This window comes from Pseudorasbora parva, chromosome 7, assembly GCF_024679245.1.
Source record: "Pseudorasbora parva isolate DD20220531a chromosome 7, ASM2467924v1, whole genome shotgun sequence".
In the NCBI taxonomy this organism is placed as follows: Eukaryota; Metazoa; Chordata; class Actinopteri; order Cypriniformes; family Gobionidae; genus Pseudorasbora; species Pseudorasbora parva.
Window position 1 is genome coordinate 3,872,414 of NC_090178.1, and position 19,160 is coordinate 3,891,573.

General features: G+C 42.3%; 1 protein-coding gene across 5 annotated transcripts in view; it reads right to left on the reverse strand.

The window, feature by feature from the left end:
* Positions 1-2,037, reverse strand: part of znf385d (zinc finger protein 385D) — a 154,517-nt gene extending 152,480 nt beyond the window's left edge. For 3 of the 5 annotated variants that reach the window (XR_010906362.1, XR_010906361.1, XM_067447794.1), the window contains exon 1: positions 1,673-2,034. Coding sequence is in view for 3 of the 5 variants with exons in the window: in XM_067447794.1 (XP_067303895.1) it covers positions 1,673-1,697 (25 nt within the window). In the remaining 2 variants the exon portion in view is untranslated. Of the gene's footprint in view, positions 1-1,672 lie in introns of all 5 variants that reach the window. The other 2 variants (XM_067447795.1, XM_067447796.1) reach the window with 2 other exon arrangements.
* Between the last annotated feature and the right edge of the window lie 17,123 nt (positions 2,038-19,160).

Below are 19,160 nucleotides of genomic sequence, written 5' to 3' on the forward strand. Positions count from 1 at the left end.
TAAAATAACAGTGTCCAACAGCGATACACACGTGAAGTTAAAGAGGGAGATGCCTCCTCTGTCCCCATAGACTTAAAACAGATCCCCTAAAGTGTGCGGTGGGTTAGTGAGGGGTAATTGAGAATAAATGGGGGAAAGTCATGTGAGAGGAAGCAATGTCTCCATCGCGCTATGATTGGATATGATTAGTTATGATTGGTTCATGCAATAAATTCGAAAATCTTGTTTTTATGCATGTTCAAATCAGTCTCAATGAAGACTATCATGGTGTTACTGGGGAAGACTAATTCAAAAGTAAGTAGATATCTGCTTTATGACACATCAAAATCAAACTTGAAATGGACTGAAAACATGATGACCGTAGGTGAGCGAGAAATCAACTCGGGAAATTAAAAAGTACATCTTTGTGTCTGTGGCTCGTGCGCCTGATGACTGCTGAAGATAACTTACACTGGAAGTGAAGCTGAGCTAATATTAGTTCACAAATAATATATATTGTTTACATTGTTACTGCCTTTAGTTATTATTTTGAAATAAATGTAAAAGTGTGTAAACACTAACTGTATTAAATTTATACTTTAATTAATAGTACATTAAATAATGTAAAAATACAAAATAGAATCATATTTGGTCTTTTTTATGCTATGTTAATTTAACCACAAAAATCATTCAATCCCATAATGCACAGCAATAACAAGTGTACAATGTACGTTCAGCAGCTAGAGAATACCCATAATGCACTGTGAAGTTCGTGTCTAATTAATTCCCGTGTTTCGCTGGTCCAATGCGGGTACAGTGTAATATCTTACATGTATTAATTGATTAATAAATAGTTTAAGGTTTATGCATGCTAGTTTCCATGACAGACTTCAAGACAAATCTTTTCATTACTAATAGTGCAGTCAGTTTGCTAAGTTTCAAATTATAATTAAACAGCAAGCACAGAGCGGCATCTCTTTCGGCACATACACTCACTCGTTTTCAATCACTCCTTCAAGTGGACTATATGAGTGGAGTAATGCAGGGAATAGTGAATGAGGGTATAGGGAGCGATTTTGAACACCACTTGACATGCTATACTTAGAAACTGTTTTTTTCTTATAATCATGCATTATTTTTCACGTCACACTGCAGGACTGCAAAAAAGTTAGGAAGTGAAAAAAAGGTAAAACATCTAAAAGCATCTAAAAATAGACAGCCTTTTAGATTCATGTACATTTAAAACTATGTTTTAAAAGAAGCATCCATGTCATTAAGTGATCCCAATGGCATTTCTAAAAATGTTATATAAAAAAAAAAGTGCCATTATCAAAGCCCTAAAAGCTGTATCGGATTCACCTCAGAGCAACAGATCTGCTGTATCTCCTGCGGAGAGATCTGATCCCGTTCCTCCGCACATTCGGAGAGGAATCATCCGTTCAGCTGGCAGCTCCAGACAACACGCTGAGACACAGAGCAGCACATTTCCTAAAATCTCCTAATCCCTTCAGTTTTGCTGAAACGGATGATTTCACGCTGTTTGCTAAACTCCACTGCAACAAATCAGGTGTTTGGTGAGGCACGCAGGGCTGCGCTCCTCTGGTGTCCCTGTGAGAACCCCCCGCTGTGAGAGCCAGACAGGGAGTCTATAAAACAACCCCACAGACTTTATAACAGGACTGACTTCACTTACCAATAAACATGCTCTCCATGGTCATCACGCATCCAGATCCGTGGTGTCTCCGCGCACCGCTGCCGTCAAGAGTGAATCCATGATTTCATCTGTACATGTGGGGAACTACAACCACGAGGACTGCCGCTTGTTTTCTCTCTCTCTGTGAACTGAGATCTTCAGGAAAACTCTCCCTCTCGCACCTCCGTCCTCAGCTGTGTCTCAGAGCGAGGTGATCCTCTCCAGCTGTAATCTGACTCCTGGTGAATGAGCTCTCGCCGGCGTGCCGATATCAGCGTCTCTAGCGGGAGTCAAGCCGTGGCTGCTCATTTGTTCTGTCTGAGTGTTCCTCAGGCACTTCTCTCTCTCTCTCTCTCTCTCTCTCTCTCTCTCTCTCTCTCTCTCTTATCTCTCGTTCCCTCTTCCAGCACCTCCCAACATCATCTATCATGCTCTCTCTCTCTCTCTCTCTCTCTCTCTCTCTCTCTCTCTCTCTCTCTCTCTCTCTCTCTCTCTCTCTCTCTCTCTCTCTCACTCTCTCTCTCTCTCTCACTCTCTCTATCTGGTGACTTCCCTCAAATGCAATTCATAAAGTAAATAAGGTTTTAATTTCTAGCTTTCTGTATTATTCTAGTAAGACAATGTGAACGTTTGGTTTGGCTGTAAAAAGGGCTATCCTGATGCAGGGCGCTTTAAACGGCTTAGGGTTTCTGTGGTGTTGCTAGATGTTGTTATTAGGGTGTTCTATTACTAGGATATTCTGCAAGATTGTTGCTAGGTTGTGTTGGGTAGTTGCAGCAGTTACTTAATGGCAAAAATGAAGTCTCTGTGATCTTCTGCTCTCTAAATATGGCCCGTCACTCCTTCAAGTCTCTTTTTGCTGGTTATCATCTGCTAGGAAGACAACGGTCTAAACACTTAGTAAAGTAACAGCACACTTCTCTATCCACGTGCACACATGATGCACGTGTGGCAAGTGTTTTGCTGCAGTGTTTAATACTTACAGTTACGAGTTGGTTCAGATCACTGTATGTATGTAAGATTTTTAATGTTAAACACATTCTCTTGACCCACTTTATTGTTAGTTTAGTAGTTGTTAGTAGTTATTATTGTTAGTAGTTATTATTAGTTTGATGGCTTTCTCTCTCATATAAGTGTAAACATTGAGCCTCCCAGATACCATTAGAAAATTGAGAGCATCCGCTCAGATCTGGCAGATCTCTTTCCAGCTCAAGTAATTACTACCGTAGCAGATGGAGAGTTTGGGGCGTGGCTACTGTAGCAGAAGGAGAGTTTGGGGCGTGGCTACTGTAGCAGATGGAGAGTTTGGGGCGTGGCTACTGTAGCAGATAGAGAGTGTTTGGGGCGTGGCTACTGTAGCAGATGGAGAGTTTGGGGTGTGGCTACTGTAGCAGATGGAGAGTTTGGGGAGTGGCTACTGTAGCAGGTGGAGAGTATGGGGTGTGGCTTCTGTAGCAGATGGAGAGTTTGGGGAGTGGCTACTGTAGCAGGTGGAGAGTATGGGGTGTGGCTTCTGTAGCAGATGGAGAGTTTGGGGCGTGGCTACTGTAGCAGGTGGAGAGTTTGGGGCGTGGCTTCTGTAGCAGATGGAGAGTTTGGGGAGTGACTACTGTAGCAGATGGAGAGTTTGGGGAGAGGCTACTGTAGCAGATGGAGAGTTTGGGGAGTGGCTACTGTAGCAGGTGGAGAGTTTGGGGCGTGGCTACTGTAGCAGATGGAGAGTTTGGGGCATGGCTACTGTAGCAGATGGAGAGTTTGGGGAGTGGCTACTGTAGCAGGTGGAGAGTTTGGGGCGTGGCTACTGTAGCAGATGGAGAGTTTGGGGTGTGGCTTCTGTAGCAGATGGAGAGTTTGGGGAGTGGCTACTGTAGCAGGTGGAGAGTATGGGGTGTGGCTTCTGTAGCAGATGGAGAGTTTGGGGCGTGGCTACTGTAGCAGGTGGAGAGTTTGGGGCGTGGCTTCTGTAGCAGATGGAGAGTTTGGGGAGTGACTACTGTAGCAGATGGAGAGTTTGGGGAGTGGCTACTGTAGCAGGTGGAGAGTTTGGGGCGTGGCTACTGTAGCAGATGGAGAGTTTGGGGCATGGCTACTGTAGCAAATGGAGAGTTTGGGGCGTGGCTACTGTAGCAGATGGAGAGTTTGGGGCGTGGCTACTGTAGCAGATGGAGAGTTTGGGGTGTGGCTACTGTAGCAGATGGAGAGTTTGGGGAGTGGCTACTGTAGCAGGTGGAGAGTATGGGATGTGGCCTCTGTAGCAGATGGAGAGTTTGGGGAGTGGCTACTGTAGCAGGTGGAGAGTATGAGGTGTGGCTTCTGTAGCAGATGGAGAGTTTGGGGTGTGGCTACTGTAGCAGGTGGAGAGTTTGGGGCATGGCTTCTGTAGCAGATGGAGAGTTTGGGGAGTAGCTACTGTAGCAGATGGAGAGTTTGGGGCGTGGCTACTGTAGCAGATGGAGAGTTTGGGGTGTGGCTTCTGTAGCAGATGGAGAGTTTGGGGAGTGGCTACTGTAGCAGGTGGAGAGTATGGGGTGTGGCTTCTGTAGCAGATGGAGAGTTTGGGGCGTGGCTACTGTAGCAGGTGGAGAGTTTGGGGCGTGGCTTCTGTAGCAGATGGAGAGTTTGGGGAGTGACTACTGTAGCAGATGGAGAGTTTGGGGAGTGGCTACTGTAGCAGGTGGAGAGTTTGGGGCGTGGCTACTGTAGCAGATGGAGAGTTTGGGGCGTGGTTACTGTAGCAGATGGAGAGTTTGGGGAGTGGCTACTGTAGCAGGTGGAGAGTTTGGGGCGTGGCTACTGTAGCAGATGGAGAGTTTGGGGTGTGGCTTCTGTAGCAGATGGAGAGTTTGGGGTGTGGCTACTGTAGCAGGTGGAGAGTTTGGGGCGTGGCTACTGTAGCAGGTGGAGAGTATGGGGTGTGGCTTCTGTAGCAGATGGAGAGTTTGGGGTGTGGCTACTGTAGCAGATGGAGAGTTTGGGGTGTGGCTTCTGTAGCAGGTGGAGAGTTTGGGGCGTGGCTACTGTAGCAGGTGGAGAGTATGGGGTGTGGCTTCTGTAGCAGATGGAGAGTTTGGGGTGTGGCTACTGTAGCAGATGGAGAGTTTGGGGTGTGGCTACTGTAGCAGATGGAGAGTTTGGGGTGTGGCTACTGTAGCAGGTGGAGAGTTTGGGGTGTGGCTACTGTAGCAGGTGGAGAGTTTGGGGTGTGGCTACTAGGCCTGCACGATATTGGAAAAAAATTACATTGCGATATTTTTTCCCCCAACGATATATATTGCGATATTGAGAGCCATCAATCCAGGCTAAAGTCAATAATTACCGTTCCGTGATATTAATAATTTCACTAATAAGCAAGCATCATTACAAGTGACAAAAAGAAATGTTGGAAAGTATGTGCAAACATGAAACTAAACCTCCAGTAGGTGGCAGCAGGTGACCATCTTAACAAGTGAGTCACTGATTCGTTCATTCAAACGATTCATTCGAACGCTGAATCGTTCACACTTGTTGTTATGAGTGAGACGTGTTACGGGTCTGCTGTGAACGATTTTCACTGCTGAAATAGAACAGAAACACTAAATATTGCATCTAAAATGTAAGTGACTAAGTGATTGTTAATTAGCTTTTTATGGAGCTGTCATATGAAATCAGTGTCATTTTCAGTCGTGATGGTATTCAGGAAAACGCTCGAGTGTTGTGATTTCTCCTCGAAGGGCTGCACGAGCGTCAACAGTGCTACCTTATTATCATCAGTTCATTATATATTATTATCCACAATCGATCGCCACTTACACTAAATTAATGCACAAACATTCTTGCATTTTGGTGGTTCGCTAGTTATTTTTTGTTTTAATCAAGCGCAATCTTTAATCTTGTCTTGTCCGTCGGTCAAGTAAAATTCTCTTTCACTTGTCCCTTCAAAACACCCACATGTCCCGGACAAGCGTTAATGTCGAGCCCTCCTTTGTATTCGTCGTTAAGATCTTTGTGGTGCCGTTTTAAGTGATCAGACAAATTGGTGGTGTTTTCTTGTTTTGTGGCCACAAGACACTCCATGCAAAGGACCTCTTTTTGTTCAACATCCTCCTTTATGTAGCCAAAATAGCTCAAAAAGATGATTTCTGGTTCGAACCTTTTTTTTTCCTCTTCGGATCCTCTTCGTCACGCATTTTAGCAGTGAATGTTTGGCCGTGAGCGGTGAGCAGCGGCACAGCGAACCAATCACTGTGCAGGCACGAGGAACGTGCGTGTCACTCCAGCAACAAACTCGTGTTTACTGTGTGCTTCCTTAATACACCATGGGCTACTACCATAGACCGCATAAAAATACTACTACCCTTCACATCGCATGTTCCGGCGATGTGACTATCGCACACGCGCACATCGCGATGTCGATGTTAAAACAGAATATCGTTCAGCCCTAGTGGCTACTGTAGCAGATGGAGAGTTTGGGGCGTGGCTACTGTAGCAGATGGAGAGTTTGGGGCGTGGCTACTGTAGCAGATGGAGAGTTTGGGGCGTGGCTACTGTAGCAGATGGAGAGTTTGGGGAGTGGCTACTGTAGCAAATGGAGAGTTTGGGGCGTGGCTACTGTAGCAGATGGAGAGTTTGGGGCGTGGCTACTGTAGCAGGTGGAGAGTTTGGGGCGTGGCTACTGTAGCAGATGGAGAGTTTGGGGCGTGGCTACTGTAGCAGTTGGAGAGTTTGGGGCGTGGCTACTGTAGCAGGTGGAGAGTTTGGGGTGTGGCTACTGTAGCAGGTGGAGAGTTTGGGGCGTGGCTACTGTAGCAGATGGAGAGTTTGGGGCGTGGCTACTGTAGCAGATGGAGAGTTTGGGGCGTGGCTACTGTAGCAGATGGAGAGTTTGGGGCGTGGCTACTGTAGCAGGTGGAGAGTTTGGGGAGTGGCTACTTTAGCAGATGGAGAGTTTGGGGCGTGGCTACTGTAGCAGGTGGAGAGTTTGGGGAGTGGCTACTTTAGCAGGTGGAGAGTTTGGGGAGTGGCTACTTTAGCAGGTGGCACTAGAGGGTGTTTCGCTGCTGTGGGACCATGACCGGTGTGTTACATCTGAAAATATGTTCAGACCTTCAAAGTTGCAGGTCATGAACACGTCAAAGCGAACGTGACATTGAGATGAAACAATCGATGCTTGAATTCAACATCATTATGTACCTGTTCAGAAAGACAAATGTACAAGTTTATAATGTTTACATTGATGTGTCCAGTTTAGACCACCTCAAAGAGTTGTGGTGCGCCATATCAAAAAATGTGCCCGATGCAGAAGCATTTATTTTAAGCGAGACACGATAAAATGTTAGCCGACTCAAATGCTTACTCATGGCACAAAGCAAAACAGCTAATTGAAAATAGCCTACTTTTACCTGCTGAGACATGCCTTCACAAGTAGCCGTAAAAATGCAAAAAGTATTAGTTCATATTTATAGCGTTATATGAATTATCTTTAAAGCTACACTGTGTAAGTTTTTTAGTTTATTCTTAGCTAAAATCACTTAGTTCTTTCAAAAATATATGTGCTCATTAATGTATATTTACTTCTTTCAAGTAATAATGCATTCTTGTAATTTTATAATATGCCATTGAAAATACATACGGGTGAGGGTTCGGATGGCGGTCGCCATGTTGCTCCTCCATCTTGAAAGTACATTTGCCAAAGAGGGACATACCCGTAAATTCAAGCTTTGCTTTTCGCGTTTTTACACTCGATGGCACCGTGTCGAATGTGAAGAGGAGGATTGCTTGAGGCTGCTTTATGATGATGGAGGATCCCTCTTAAACCCCTTTCACACTGCACGTCGGACCCGCAATATTCCCGGAGCATTGCCGGGTCGCCTTCTGTGTGAAAGCACGTCCCGGAATTGATTACCAAATTCGACCCGGGTCGGGGACCTAGTAACATTGCGGGATATGTATCAGAGTCGCCAAGGAAGCGGAAAAGAGAATTAAGACGGCAACGCAACGGGCAAATCAACAAGACAAAAGTAAATATTGGAGTGGACTTTCCAAGATGGAGAGCTCATGAGGAGCAACGATTTTAAAAAGAACACCGACGTTGCCTGCTTTCTTCTCGACAGGTAATATTAATTCAGCCTATTTGTGTATATTGGAAGTTTTATTGTTGCTTGGCTAATTATATCATGGTGTGCTGTGCATAACACTAGAACGACGTCTAGGATAGTTTTCCTCGCGTCAATGATGAAAAAGTATTGTTTACCTTATAACATAAATCCGTGTTCTATGACGGATAACATGAGATTAATATTTTAATTGCATTATAATTTGTTCGCCTTACGCTAGTGATGTCGTACAATATACAGAATAACGATAGCACTGATAAAAGTTACTTTACTAAGATTAGCCTGCATTCGTCTGGGAACCTGATAGCTGATGTTAGCAATGAAATGGTAAAAAAATAACGAAAACATACAATTATTATTCATTTTACATAGATTAATTTGATCATAGATCATTTGGCAAATTAAATAACTGCAAATTATAATAGTTTTCAAAAGTAACCTCATTACTTTCAAAAGCAACACTCACCGAAGAGGTCGAACTGGAAGCCATGACTAAATCGGCCACCATAGGAGTTGAAACGAAATCGAAATTGAGAGGAACAGAAACTATTATTCACTGGATGGTCATATACCTTTTCACCACTAGATGGGGGGAAATATCACACAGTGTAGCTTTAAATACAAAATATACATATATATGGTAGTACTTTTAAATAAACAGATGCACATATGTAAGTGTGTCTGTGTGAGACCATTGGAGAATATGTCATCACGGACACAAAAACACGTACGCTTGACCTTGATTCCCTCTTGGCTCTCGCTCTCAGATCTTTCCTTGATTGGTTCACTGTAATTCTATCTGAAGGTCACGAGGGAATTGACCGTTCGAAAGCCTCCCACACTTTCTGCCTACAAATCAGAGGCTTTGCTTGCAAACAACAAAACATGTATGCATAGAAAAAGAGATTGCAACGCACTCTCATCCACTCCAAGAGTCCAAGAGAGAGGAAAACAAAACACTAACAAAAAACGAGCAGTAACAAAACTCATTGGCTCTACGGGCTGTGCGTTATGCTCGCCCTCAGCTAGGAGACGGCAGATATTTTGCATCGTCACACAGATGTTTTCAATTAATCCTGAATTCCCAATCGCTCCCATGCCTCTCGCCCCGCCTCTCGCCTGCTGCGAGTAAATACATTTATTCCATATCTATAGTCACAGAGCCTCCACTCGTCCAGGCTGGCAAATGTGTTTTTTAACCTTGACTTGGAGGTGTCACTGCTGAGATAGTGCATTATTTGTCACCATGAATAGCATTTAACTGCAGCTGTGCCCAGAGCCCATGGTGAACCACATGCAAAGTGCAGCATGGGAAACTTCATTAATCTCTCTGTCACTTTCATGACGTTTTTCATTAGTTACGCCGCTATCTGATCAGCTGGCAGGTTGTGGGAGGTTGGATGCGTTTCCGAAGCACTAACCATAACCAGTATCTGCGAAAGAGGAGTGAAGATATGGGAAGCAGAGGAGAGAGTGCTGTGCACTGTCCCACAATGCACCACTCAACATAGGCATGTTCATAGTAAAATACAAGCTTAAAGCTGAATCCTGCAGTATATAAAGCATTGCTGTTTCATTTAACTAAAATAAATGAAATAATAAACATCTACTGAATCCTGCAGTATATACAGAATTTACTATACAAATATATATCCCTTTCATGGGATTCAGTAACCAGTTTATTTTTTTGAATTATTATAAACTGGTTACCGAATCCCACACAGTATTAAAGCACATACAATTTGCTTTAATACTGCATGGGATTCTGCGTACATTCATTTACCTGAGCCATCTCCTGAGCAATGAAAAAACAACACTGGAACAAAACAATCTGTCGTCTCTCTATCCTTATAATATCACTAACCCTTAGTTACTTTCGCAGCAAGGTGAAAACAAACACACGTTAAAAAGGCCATTTTCACATGAAATAATGGCTCCATTAGCAGAAAAGGCCTCAGGTGAAGTCGTTCTGCAGGAATAATATGGTGACCTGTTTGTCACCCCATCAGGACATCGGTCATAAAACTATATATTCTGATATAAGTGCACACAAGCATATACATTAAATGACTGTTGCTGGTTGTGACTGTGGGCTGTAATGGCTCAACAGACGGTGAATGTGCCGTTCATATGTAAAGGAATGAGTATGTGAAGAGAGCGGCTCCCATCAAACCCTCTTCACAGTTGCAGGATGAGGATGAGGATGAGGATGAGGGAGTCAAGCTTACCGAGCGCGGATGTGCAACATTCTGGACTTTCAATTAGAATTGAGGTAGCAAACAGGTTGCACATAGATTTTAAATGCAAGCACAATTAAAACTAATTAAAATGAATGTGACTAATTTAAAATAGAAACTAGAAAAGCTATATTTGTCAAGATAATCTTTTAGAACGGCAACTTGACAAAGGCTTGTTTGAAGGGCGGAGTCTAAAAACATTGACATTTTGAAGGTTTATAGACTGAGATTTAAAAAATGATTGATACAATGATTGACAGCTAAATGATAGAGAGATAGAACGATAGATAGAACGATAGACGAGATGGATGGATGGACAAGATGGAACAATGGATGGATAGACAGAAAAGATGGACTGATGGATAGACAGACACAATGAATGGATGGATGGATGATAGACAGGCGAGATGGATGGATGGATGGATGAGATGGATGGATGGATGGATGGATGGATGGATGGATGGATGGATGGATGGATGGATGGATGGATGAGATGGATGGATGGAGGAGATGGATGGATGGAGGAGATGTATGTATGTATGTATGTATGTATGTATGAACGGATAAATGGACAGATGAGATGGATGGATTGATGGATGGATGGATGGATGAGATGGATGGATGGAGGAGATGGATGGATGGAGGAGATGTATGTATGTATGTATGTATGTATGTATGAACGGATAAATGGACAGATGAGATGGATGGATTGATGGATTGATGGATGGATGGATGGATGGATGGATGGATGGATGGATGGATGGATGAGATGGATGGATGGAGGAGATGTATGTATGTATGTATGAACGGATAAATGGACAGATGAGATGGATGGATGGATGGATGGATGGATGGGTGGATGGATGGATGGGTGGATGGACAAGATGGATGGGTGATATGGATGGATGGATGGATGGATGGATGGATAGACGGATGAGATGGATGGACGAGATGGATGGATAGACGAGATGGATGGATGGATGGATGAAAGAAATGAATGGATGGATGGATGAGATAGATTAATGATAGACGGACAAGATGGATGGATGGATGGAGGGATAGACGGAAAAGATGGATGGATGGATGGATGGATGGATGGATGGATGGATGGATGGATGGATGGATGGATGGATGATAGACTGACAAGATGGATGGATGGATGGATGATAGACGGACAAGATAGATGGATGGATAGACGGACGGACGAGATGGATGAAGGATGGATGGATAGATAGATAGAAAGAATGACGGACAAGATGGATGGATGAGATGGATGGATGGATAGTGTGATAGATAGATAGATAGATAGATAGATAGATAGATAGATAGATAGATAGATAGATAGATAGATAGATAGATAGATAGGACTAGATGGATGGATGAACGGATGGATAGATGGATGAACGGATGGATGGATGGATGGATGGATGGATGGATGGATGGATGGATGGATGGATAGTATGACGGACTAGATGGATGGATGGATGGATGAACGGATGGATGGATGGATGGATGGATAGACGGATGGATGGATGGATGGATAGTATGACGGACTAGATGGATGGATGGATGGATGAACGGATGGATGGATGGATAGACGAGATGGATGGACGAGATGGATGGATGACTCGTAATACCCGCAGATATAATGATATTCTGTGATGTTTCTAATATAAATCACAGAGAGAGATTAATGTTTAAAATGCCTCCAGCAGTCCTAACAGTAAACTCACTGTGGCACAGAGACTCTGGTGAATATTTCCTCAGTACGCGTTGATAATCTCGTGATAACGACGTACTCTTGTGTTGGCCCTTTTATTCACAGGTCCAAATATTCCCATAAAGTGATTTTATTAAAAGCAGATTTTCAGAGCGGTAACTGTGATCCGGATCACGTTTGTATCAGCCTCAGCTCCTCACTTCACTCAGAGCAGAGATTAAACGCTCCGGCGAACTCCTCCAGCTGTTGCTCTCTCATGCCATTCTTTTTTAATAAGATTTTTGCCGTGTTCAAATATGTAGAGCTGCGAGAAAACAAGGACGTTGTTTATTAGGGCTCAGAGAAGCGTTTCATATCATTGGGGCTCAGAGAAGCGCTAGCGCTTCCAACAGTAGTTGCACGGATGATCTTATCAGTGTGCTAAATACTAAAAGTGTCTCAACATTTCACAGCGGCAGATCACTGATGATTAACCAAATGTGCAGAATCCAATCAAACCACAGCAGCAAAACATTCAGAGGAAACCAAACGTGTTTTCAGACTGTGACCCTGAACAACAATCAAAAGTATTTGGCATGTAACTCATCCTGTGCTCATTTATATGGACATTACAAGATGCACACTACAGGACCGAAGCTTTAAAGGGGTCTTGAACTGCATTTTTTTAATGTTTTATAATGTTTCCTGGGGTGCACTTATAATGTTAGCATGATTTTAACATCAAAATGGTCGTAATTTAGAAATAAAAGCCATTTTTCCTACTTGGATTTTAGCCCCTTAATGGAACGCTCTGCTTTTGGCTGCTGTGAGACTTCTACACTATATACACGACACTGCTGTGAACAAGTAAGACATGCTGCTGCTGTACAATATTGCGTACATGAATTACCCTTAGCTGATCTATACAGGTGGAGCTAGGGAAGTAGAGGGTTTCTAAAAGGATGCTGGAAATGCTGACCAGGTATTTGAAAGTTGAGCAGCGAATCAGCTGTGCCCTATAGAGAATGACATGATTGCAAGCACCGATCAGCCTGCGCCATCTAGAGTTTCAAGACAGAAATTTGTATTTAAAGGGGTGATGAATTGAGAAATCAACTTTCCCTTCAGCTTTTGATATATGGTAATATAAGATTATCCTGTAAGTTTCAGAGCTGAAAACTTCCTTTTTAGTCAAAGAAAAGCTTTTATAGACACCAGGCAGACACAATGTTGTGCTTCTATATTGGATCCGACAGGAATGGTGCAACAAACTTATGTGAGTAAAACGTCTTTTTTATATATAATAATACTAGTCCGGGGGCTCTGTGTGTTCCAGACCTACCAAAACGTACCCTCGTCGGCAGAAAGTCTTTCTTGATCTGGTTGCGCGTGTGTGTGTGTGGTTCATGTTATATCGACCGATCCTGTGGGCCATGTAATACAGAAATAATATTCCAATCCATCGCGGGTGGATGAGAAATAAATCATTGTGTTTGTTAGATAAAGACATTTTCGAGCCCTGCGGTCGAGAGAATCATTGCAGTTGCCGCTTTTATAATAATCTCTCCCTCATGTGAACTGAACTTACAGACATAGATATGACAGCGGAGCTGAAGCTCATTAAATATGCAAATCTTTTCCAATCCTAGCCGTGGGCGTATACTTCCAAGTCTCCAGTGACACGCCCATCAAAACCCAGCGTTCAGGAGAAAGCCTCAAAACCAGTGTAGAAAATAGCTTATTACTTATTAGTTATGATGTTTTTGAATGTAAAAACCACACGAACGTCATTAGATGACCTCAGGCAACAGTATAATTTGTTTTTCAAAAGCCAGTTCATGACACCTTTAAGATAATTTTTAGGATGCTTCTGTAATACCCTTATCCTATCTGAAGTTAAGATAAGATAATGCACTTAGGAAATTTTATTCTGTAATAGCTTTTGTCCTAAATGAGGTCCAAACTGAAACTGTCATGGTTCCAAAAACAGATAAGATAGAAAGATCCCAACCTTAGAATTCTGTGATACACCTCCTAAATATTGATAACCTCAGCAACCAACTTAGCAACCATCTGGAACACCTTAGCAACCACATTATTAATGTGCTAAAAAACACTCAGAATACCTAAGCAGAACCCAAAACTCTTTAGCATCGATTTCTATACAGAAAAACACTACTCACATTCTTGAGAAAACTTATACTTTTGTTGTTACTATTTCTAAACCAAATAAGCAATGATAAATTACACATTTTATACAGTGAAATGGTAAACCAAACATGCTGAACATCAGGAATAAGTGATTGGGTTTGTTTTAATCTGAATTATAACTGCCCCATCACACATTACGCAAGAACACACCATTTCCTTTCATGGAGAAGTATGGGGATGAGAGGAAAAAGATGAATGTAGCCAAACTCTACAGAACCGTTTCCCAGCCGAACAGCTGATAATTAAACTCTTATGTGGGCCTGACATCATCTCCACACCAGCATGTTCGACTCACAGACTACACCAGATGTCAAACAGGGAGAAATAAGCACCCGCAGCAATATTGTAGACTAATGTAAAGATATTTTTGAGAAAGAAGTGCTGGGAATTATCAGTGGAAGATCTGAACTTTTACACAACCCCTTATTTTTAGCACATGTCCTGTAAGTTAAGCTAAACGGTGAGGAGGCGTTCACAGAGAATGTAATGTGATGGACTGCAACGGGGACACGATCACATGACACTTCAGAAATCATTTTAATATGAAGAAAATTGAACAATATATTTATCGCTGGAAAAATTATTAATAAAATAAGAAAATGTCAGAAAATGTATATACATATACGATACACTCATGTCACGATTCGATATATGTCACGATACTCAACTCACGATACGATATGTATCGATATGTAAAATAATATTATTTTAATATTAATAAGTAAAGAAAGAGAACTCTTTACGTTGGCTTAAAATATCGAGATACATATCGATATTTTAAGCCAACATAAAGAGTTCTCTTTCTTTACTTCTTTATTATTATTAAAATAATATTATTATTAGGACCCACAAATATTCCCCCATTGCATCATTCATTATATTCAACATTACATATAGTCGTTTAATGTAATTATGTCACTGAAACTCCCAAAACTTTCATTTTTTCCCCTCAAGCATTACTCTCAATACAGGAAGCATCTCTCCCGGGCTCATCTCGTCCCGTCTCGTCTATTAATGCACTTTACATATAAGAATAAACCATCTAAAATGCTTTAAACAATCATACTACTAAAACTAAATGTGATCTAGTGATTTAAATTATGTTTGCGATTTTGAGGAGCGCCATTCCGTCAGTGTGTGCTTCAGATGATCAGTGCAATCCGTCACAGCTCTAATTGCAAGAAAGATCGTCAACATGCCCACTCAAACTGTAAATGTTCAGATCATCCAAGAATTTTAATTCTGCATTTACTCTCTCATGTTGCTTTCGCGCATCACGTAATCATTTGAACCATCCGTGTTTACTACAATATGTGCGTCGTTGGAAAACTGCTCATCATAAACCATCGTTTGTGTCTCTTCAGAAGACTTGATTTGTTATTTTACGATGCCTTTATGACATTTTTTAGGATCTTTTTTTAGTTTGAGAGGAATAATGGACTTTAAAGGGGTGGTTCCGTGTTTTTTTTCTAGGCTTGGTTGTGTTTATGGGGTGCAGTATAACATGTCGTAATACTTATATACTATATTATATAATACTTATAAAATACTTGTATTTTTCTTATATTCTCCCTTTATTCCACACCGCTGTCTCCACTGTGCTTTGAACGGCTCGTTTGCTTCCTGCTTCTATGAAGCCCATCCCTCCGAAAAACACAATGGTCTTAGATTGGTTAGATGCCCAAATGTAGTTTCCTGTATTTTTATTGGCTAAAGTGCCAAGCACAGGTTGCCAGAAATGCCACACCCACTTTGTTGCATGTTCTCAGGGGGCAGTGTTACCGTTAAAGGGTTAGTTCACCCAAAAATGAAATTTATGTCATTAACTCCTCACCCTAATATCGCTCCACACCCGTAAGACCTCCGTTCATCTTCAGACACAGTTTAAGATATTTTATATTTAGTCTGAGAGCGTATGGAAGTGTATGCACACTATACTGTCCATGTCCAGAAAGGGAATAAAAACATCATCACAGTAGTCCATATGAGACATCAGTGGGTTAATTAGAGTCTCTTGAAGCATCCAAAATACATTTTGGTCCAAAAATGACAACAACTACGACTTTATTCAGCATTGTCTTCTCTTCCGCGTTTATTTTCAAACCTGAAATAAAGATTTGAATGGTTATGAATCAGTGAATCGATTCATTTTTTTGATCGCCAATGTCACGTGTCATTTCAACAGTTTGGCAGTTTGACACGCGATCAGAATCATAAATCAATACGCTGATTCATGACCGTTTTAATCTTTATTTGAGGTTTGAAAACAAATGTAGAAGAGAAAAACGTGTTTTTTGGACCAAAATGTATTTTGGATGCTTCAAGAGACTCTAATTAACCCACTGATGTCTCATATGGACTACTCTGATGATGTTTTTATTCCCTTTCTGGACATGGACAGTATAGTGTGCATACACTTATATACACTGTCGGAATAAATATAAAATATCTTAAACTGTGTGTGAAGATGAACGGAGGTCTTACGGGTGTGGAGCGACATTAGGGGGAGGAGTTAATGACATACATTTAATGTTTGGGTGAACTAACCCTTTAATAGCAAGGGTTTATGATGTCACCAACCCCGGAAGAAGCTCGTTGTAGTCCAAACCGGCCGTTTTTGTAGGCAATACCGTGCACTTATTACAGGGACAGTCACTGGGGTTAACCAGAGGTTAAATGGTTAAGTAACTCACTCAAGGGCACAACAGTGATGGTTCAAAGATCAGCTCTAGGCTGTGTTCACACTCGGCAGGTTAAGTTGGATTAAAATGAACCCTGTTGCGATTGCTCTTTTAGTGCGGTTATGTGAACGCTGCCATCCGAACCCTGGTGTGCATCAAACAAGGGGACCGAGACTCACCTGTTCAGCTTCCAAACCAACTCTGGTGCGGTTCAACTGAAATATGAACGCAACACAAAGACGTCAACGAATCTCATGATTCGGTTCACCAAGGTCACATCATTTCAGCATTTTCACAAGCGATCCGAATCATGAATCCATTCACTGATTCATAACTGTTCGAATCTTTGTCTTGAAATTAGCCCATCACTATATAAGTCGTTATTTCGTTTTTTTTTGCGTACAAAAACTATTCTCATCTCTTCATAAAATGATTGTAGAGCCGCTGTAGTGAGATGGGCTTTGTAACGACGTCTTTAGTGCCTTTATGGGTCTTGAAAGAGGAAATGACATTGGTGTCAATGAAGGCCTTTCTGAGCCATCGGATTTCAACACTAATATCTTCATCTGTGTTTGAAGATGAACGGAGGTCTGATGGGTGTCCAACGACATGAGGGATTAATGACAGAATTTACATTTTTGCGTGAACTAACCCTTTTACAAGCGATGAGCGACCGCTGATCGACTGGATCTTACAGCTCAAATTGTTTAAATATCTTTATAAATAAACCACAAATTTGAGGTTTAGACAAGTACACTCTCGCCTGACAAACTCTTAAAACTAAATTTTGTGACACAATAACAGTAGTAATGTATTTCAACTGTATATTTAAAAAAGTGTGCCTCGTGTGGTCATTCTCCTTGTAGCACATGCAAGTGACAATTCTCTGTCAACCAATCAATGTTCTGCAGTAAAGCTGCATGATTTTCAAACTCGTCGGGTCACTGCTCTTTTCACACTGTATGACTATCTGCGGTATCATTCAGTCACTGCTGTGTTCACACTGACCGATGGTTTGACGACAGAGGAGTTCACACTGCATGTCTGAACCAAGCCTGCAGTCTCCCTCTCATTTACTGAAGCTTTCGTGCCTCGATCGCCCCCCAGTGGCCGGTCCCAGTATAGCCGCCCCTCTGTGTTTTCTAATGGACGCGAGACAAACTAAACAATAAAATTACACTTCAAATATTTTTCCCCCAAAGTTAGTTATTGTCATTGAAGGCAGTTATCATCACGATGATTTCATTTCAAGAGTTCGTTTTTAAAATAAGTTTAGTTTGAGTTAGTTATTTGATGCTATAAAAACGGTGTGTGTGACGTCGTGATTGACAGCTAAGACTGACGGCTTCTCTGAGTGACGTTGTCACTGAGGCACTAACGGACTTTTTTCAGAATTTTTGGGAGCAGATTGGAGCTTTAGCTTTAATTTCCACATTTCCATAACTGTTTATTTCACACCAACATAATTAATTGTTCTGCATCTGCGAGAGTGTGGGCGGGCTTTTGATATCGTGACTACTTCCTGCGCTCTACTGCGCAACTCCGGTCCCGAAATCGCTACTGCGCAGACTCGGTCCCAAGATGTCAGCGCCGTGCACCCCCGTCTGAAAGCTTCAAATATGCCAAGCGGAAACGGATGATGTCGAGTCGTCCATATTTTTTTTCGGTCTATGGACTGAACAAGAGGAAGAATCGCCGACAACTCTCTCTCTCCCGTGCGCAAACTACGTTTCCCAACTACACGTGCGATGTGATGAGTAAACGACGCGAGATCCACGTGCGTCAGACCGGAGTTCTCGCGCGAAACTTTGAATTGTTATTAAAAATGATAAACTGCACAAAGTTTGCTTCAAATTGTATGTGCGTAGACTGACAAGCCAGACCCACATCAAGATGTTTGGTCTGGGAACTCACCATTGACAGCTCAATCTGAGGGGCGGATAAACGGTTGTCTTTTAAACTCCCTCTGTACGCGATAGGATAGCGCTACACCAACCAGAGCAACGAAGGTGAAGCAGAGCTCGCTGACAGATTAAACATTCGCCGTATCCGGTCGGCTAAACTCCGAACACATCTTCCCTTCTTAAGAATGACTTCAGTGCCGTTCTTTGTTCTTTTCTCAGAGAAAAGCTTAACTCCAAGTCTTCCAGAGTCGTGGTCAAAGCTGATTCGAAAGACCGCCGCCGTTCGCCAGTTTCTGTGTTAACTAGAAGCACACAAACGCAACTCGGCCGTCGTCATTATGGCCCCGCCTACCGACTCTATACACGATGTGATTGGCCCGTCCAGATTGTGAGGAACACAGCTCAGAAGGGTATTGAGAGTTCCTAGACGACACCTGCGGGCAGATTAAATTTGCTGCCGCTAGGGTGCGTCTAGATTTCTAGGCTAGTATGTGCGCTGATTTGTGGAGAAAAAGAAAAAAGATTATGGCGGAAGAAATTGTTGGAGAGACAGAGGGAGCCAGGATTGTGTTCTGCAAAGACAGTTTGAGGTAAATAAACTTGCAATGTGCTGCTGCTACGGCTGGACGTGCAAATGTTTGGCCTTTGTTTCTGTTTGATAGAA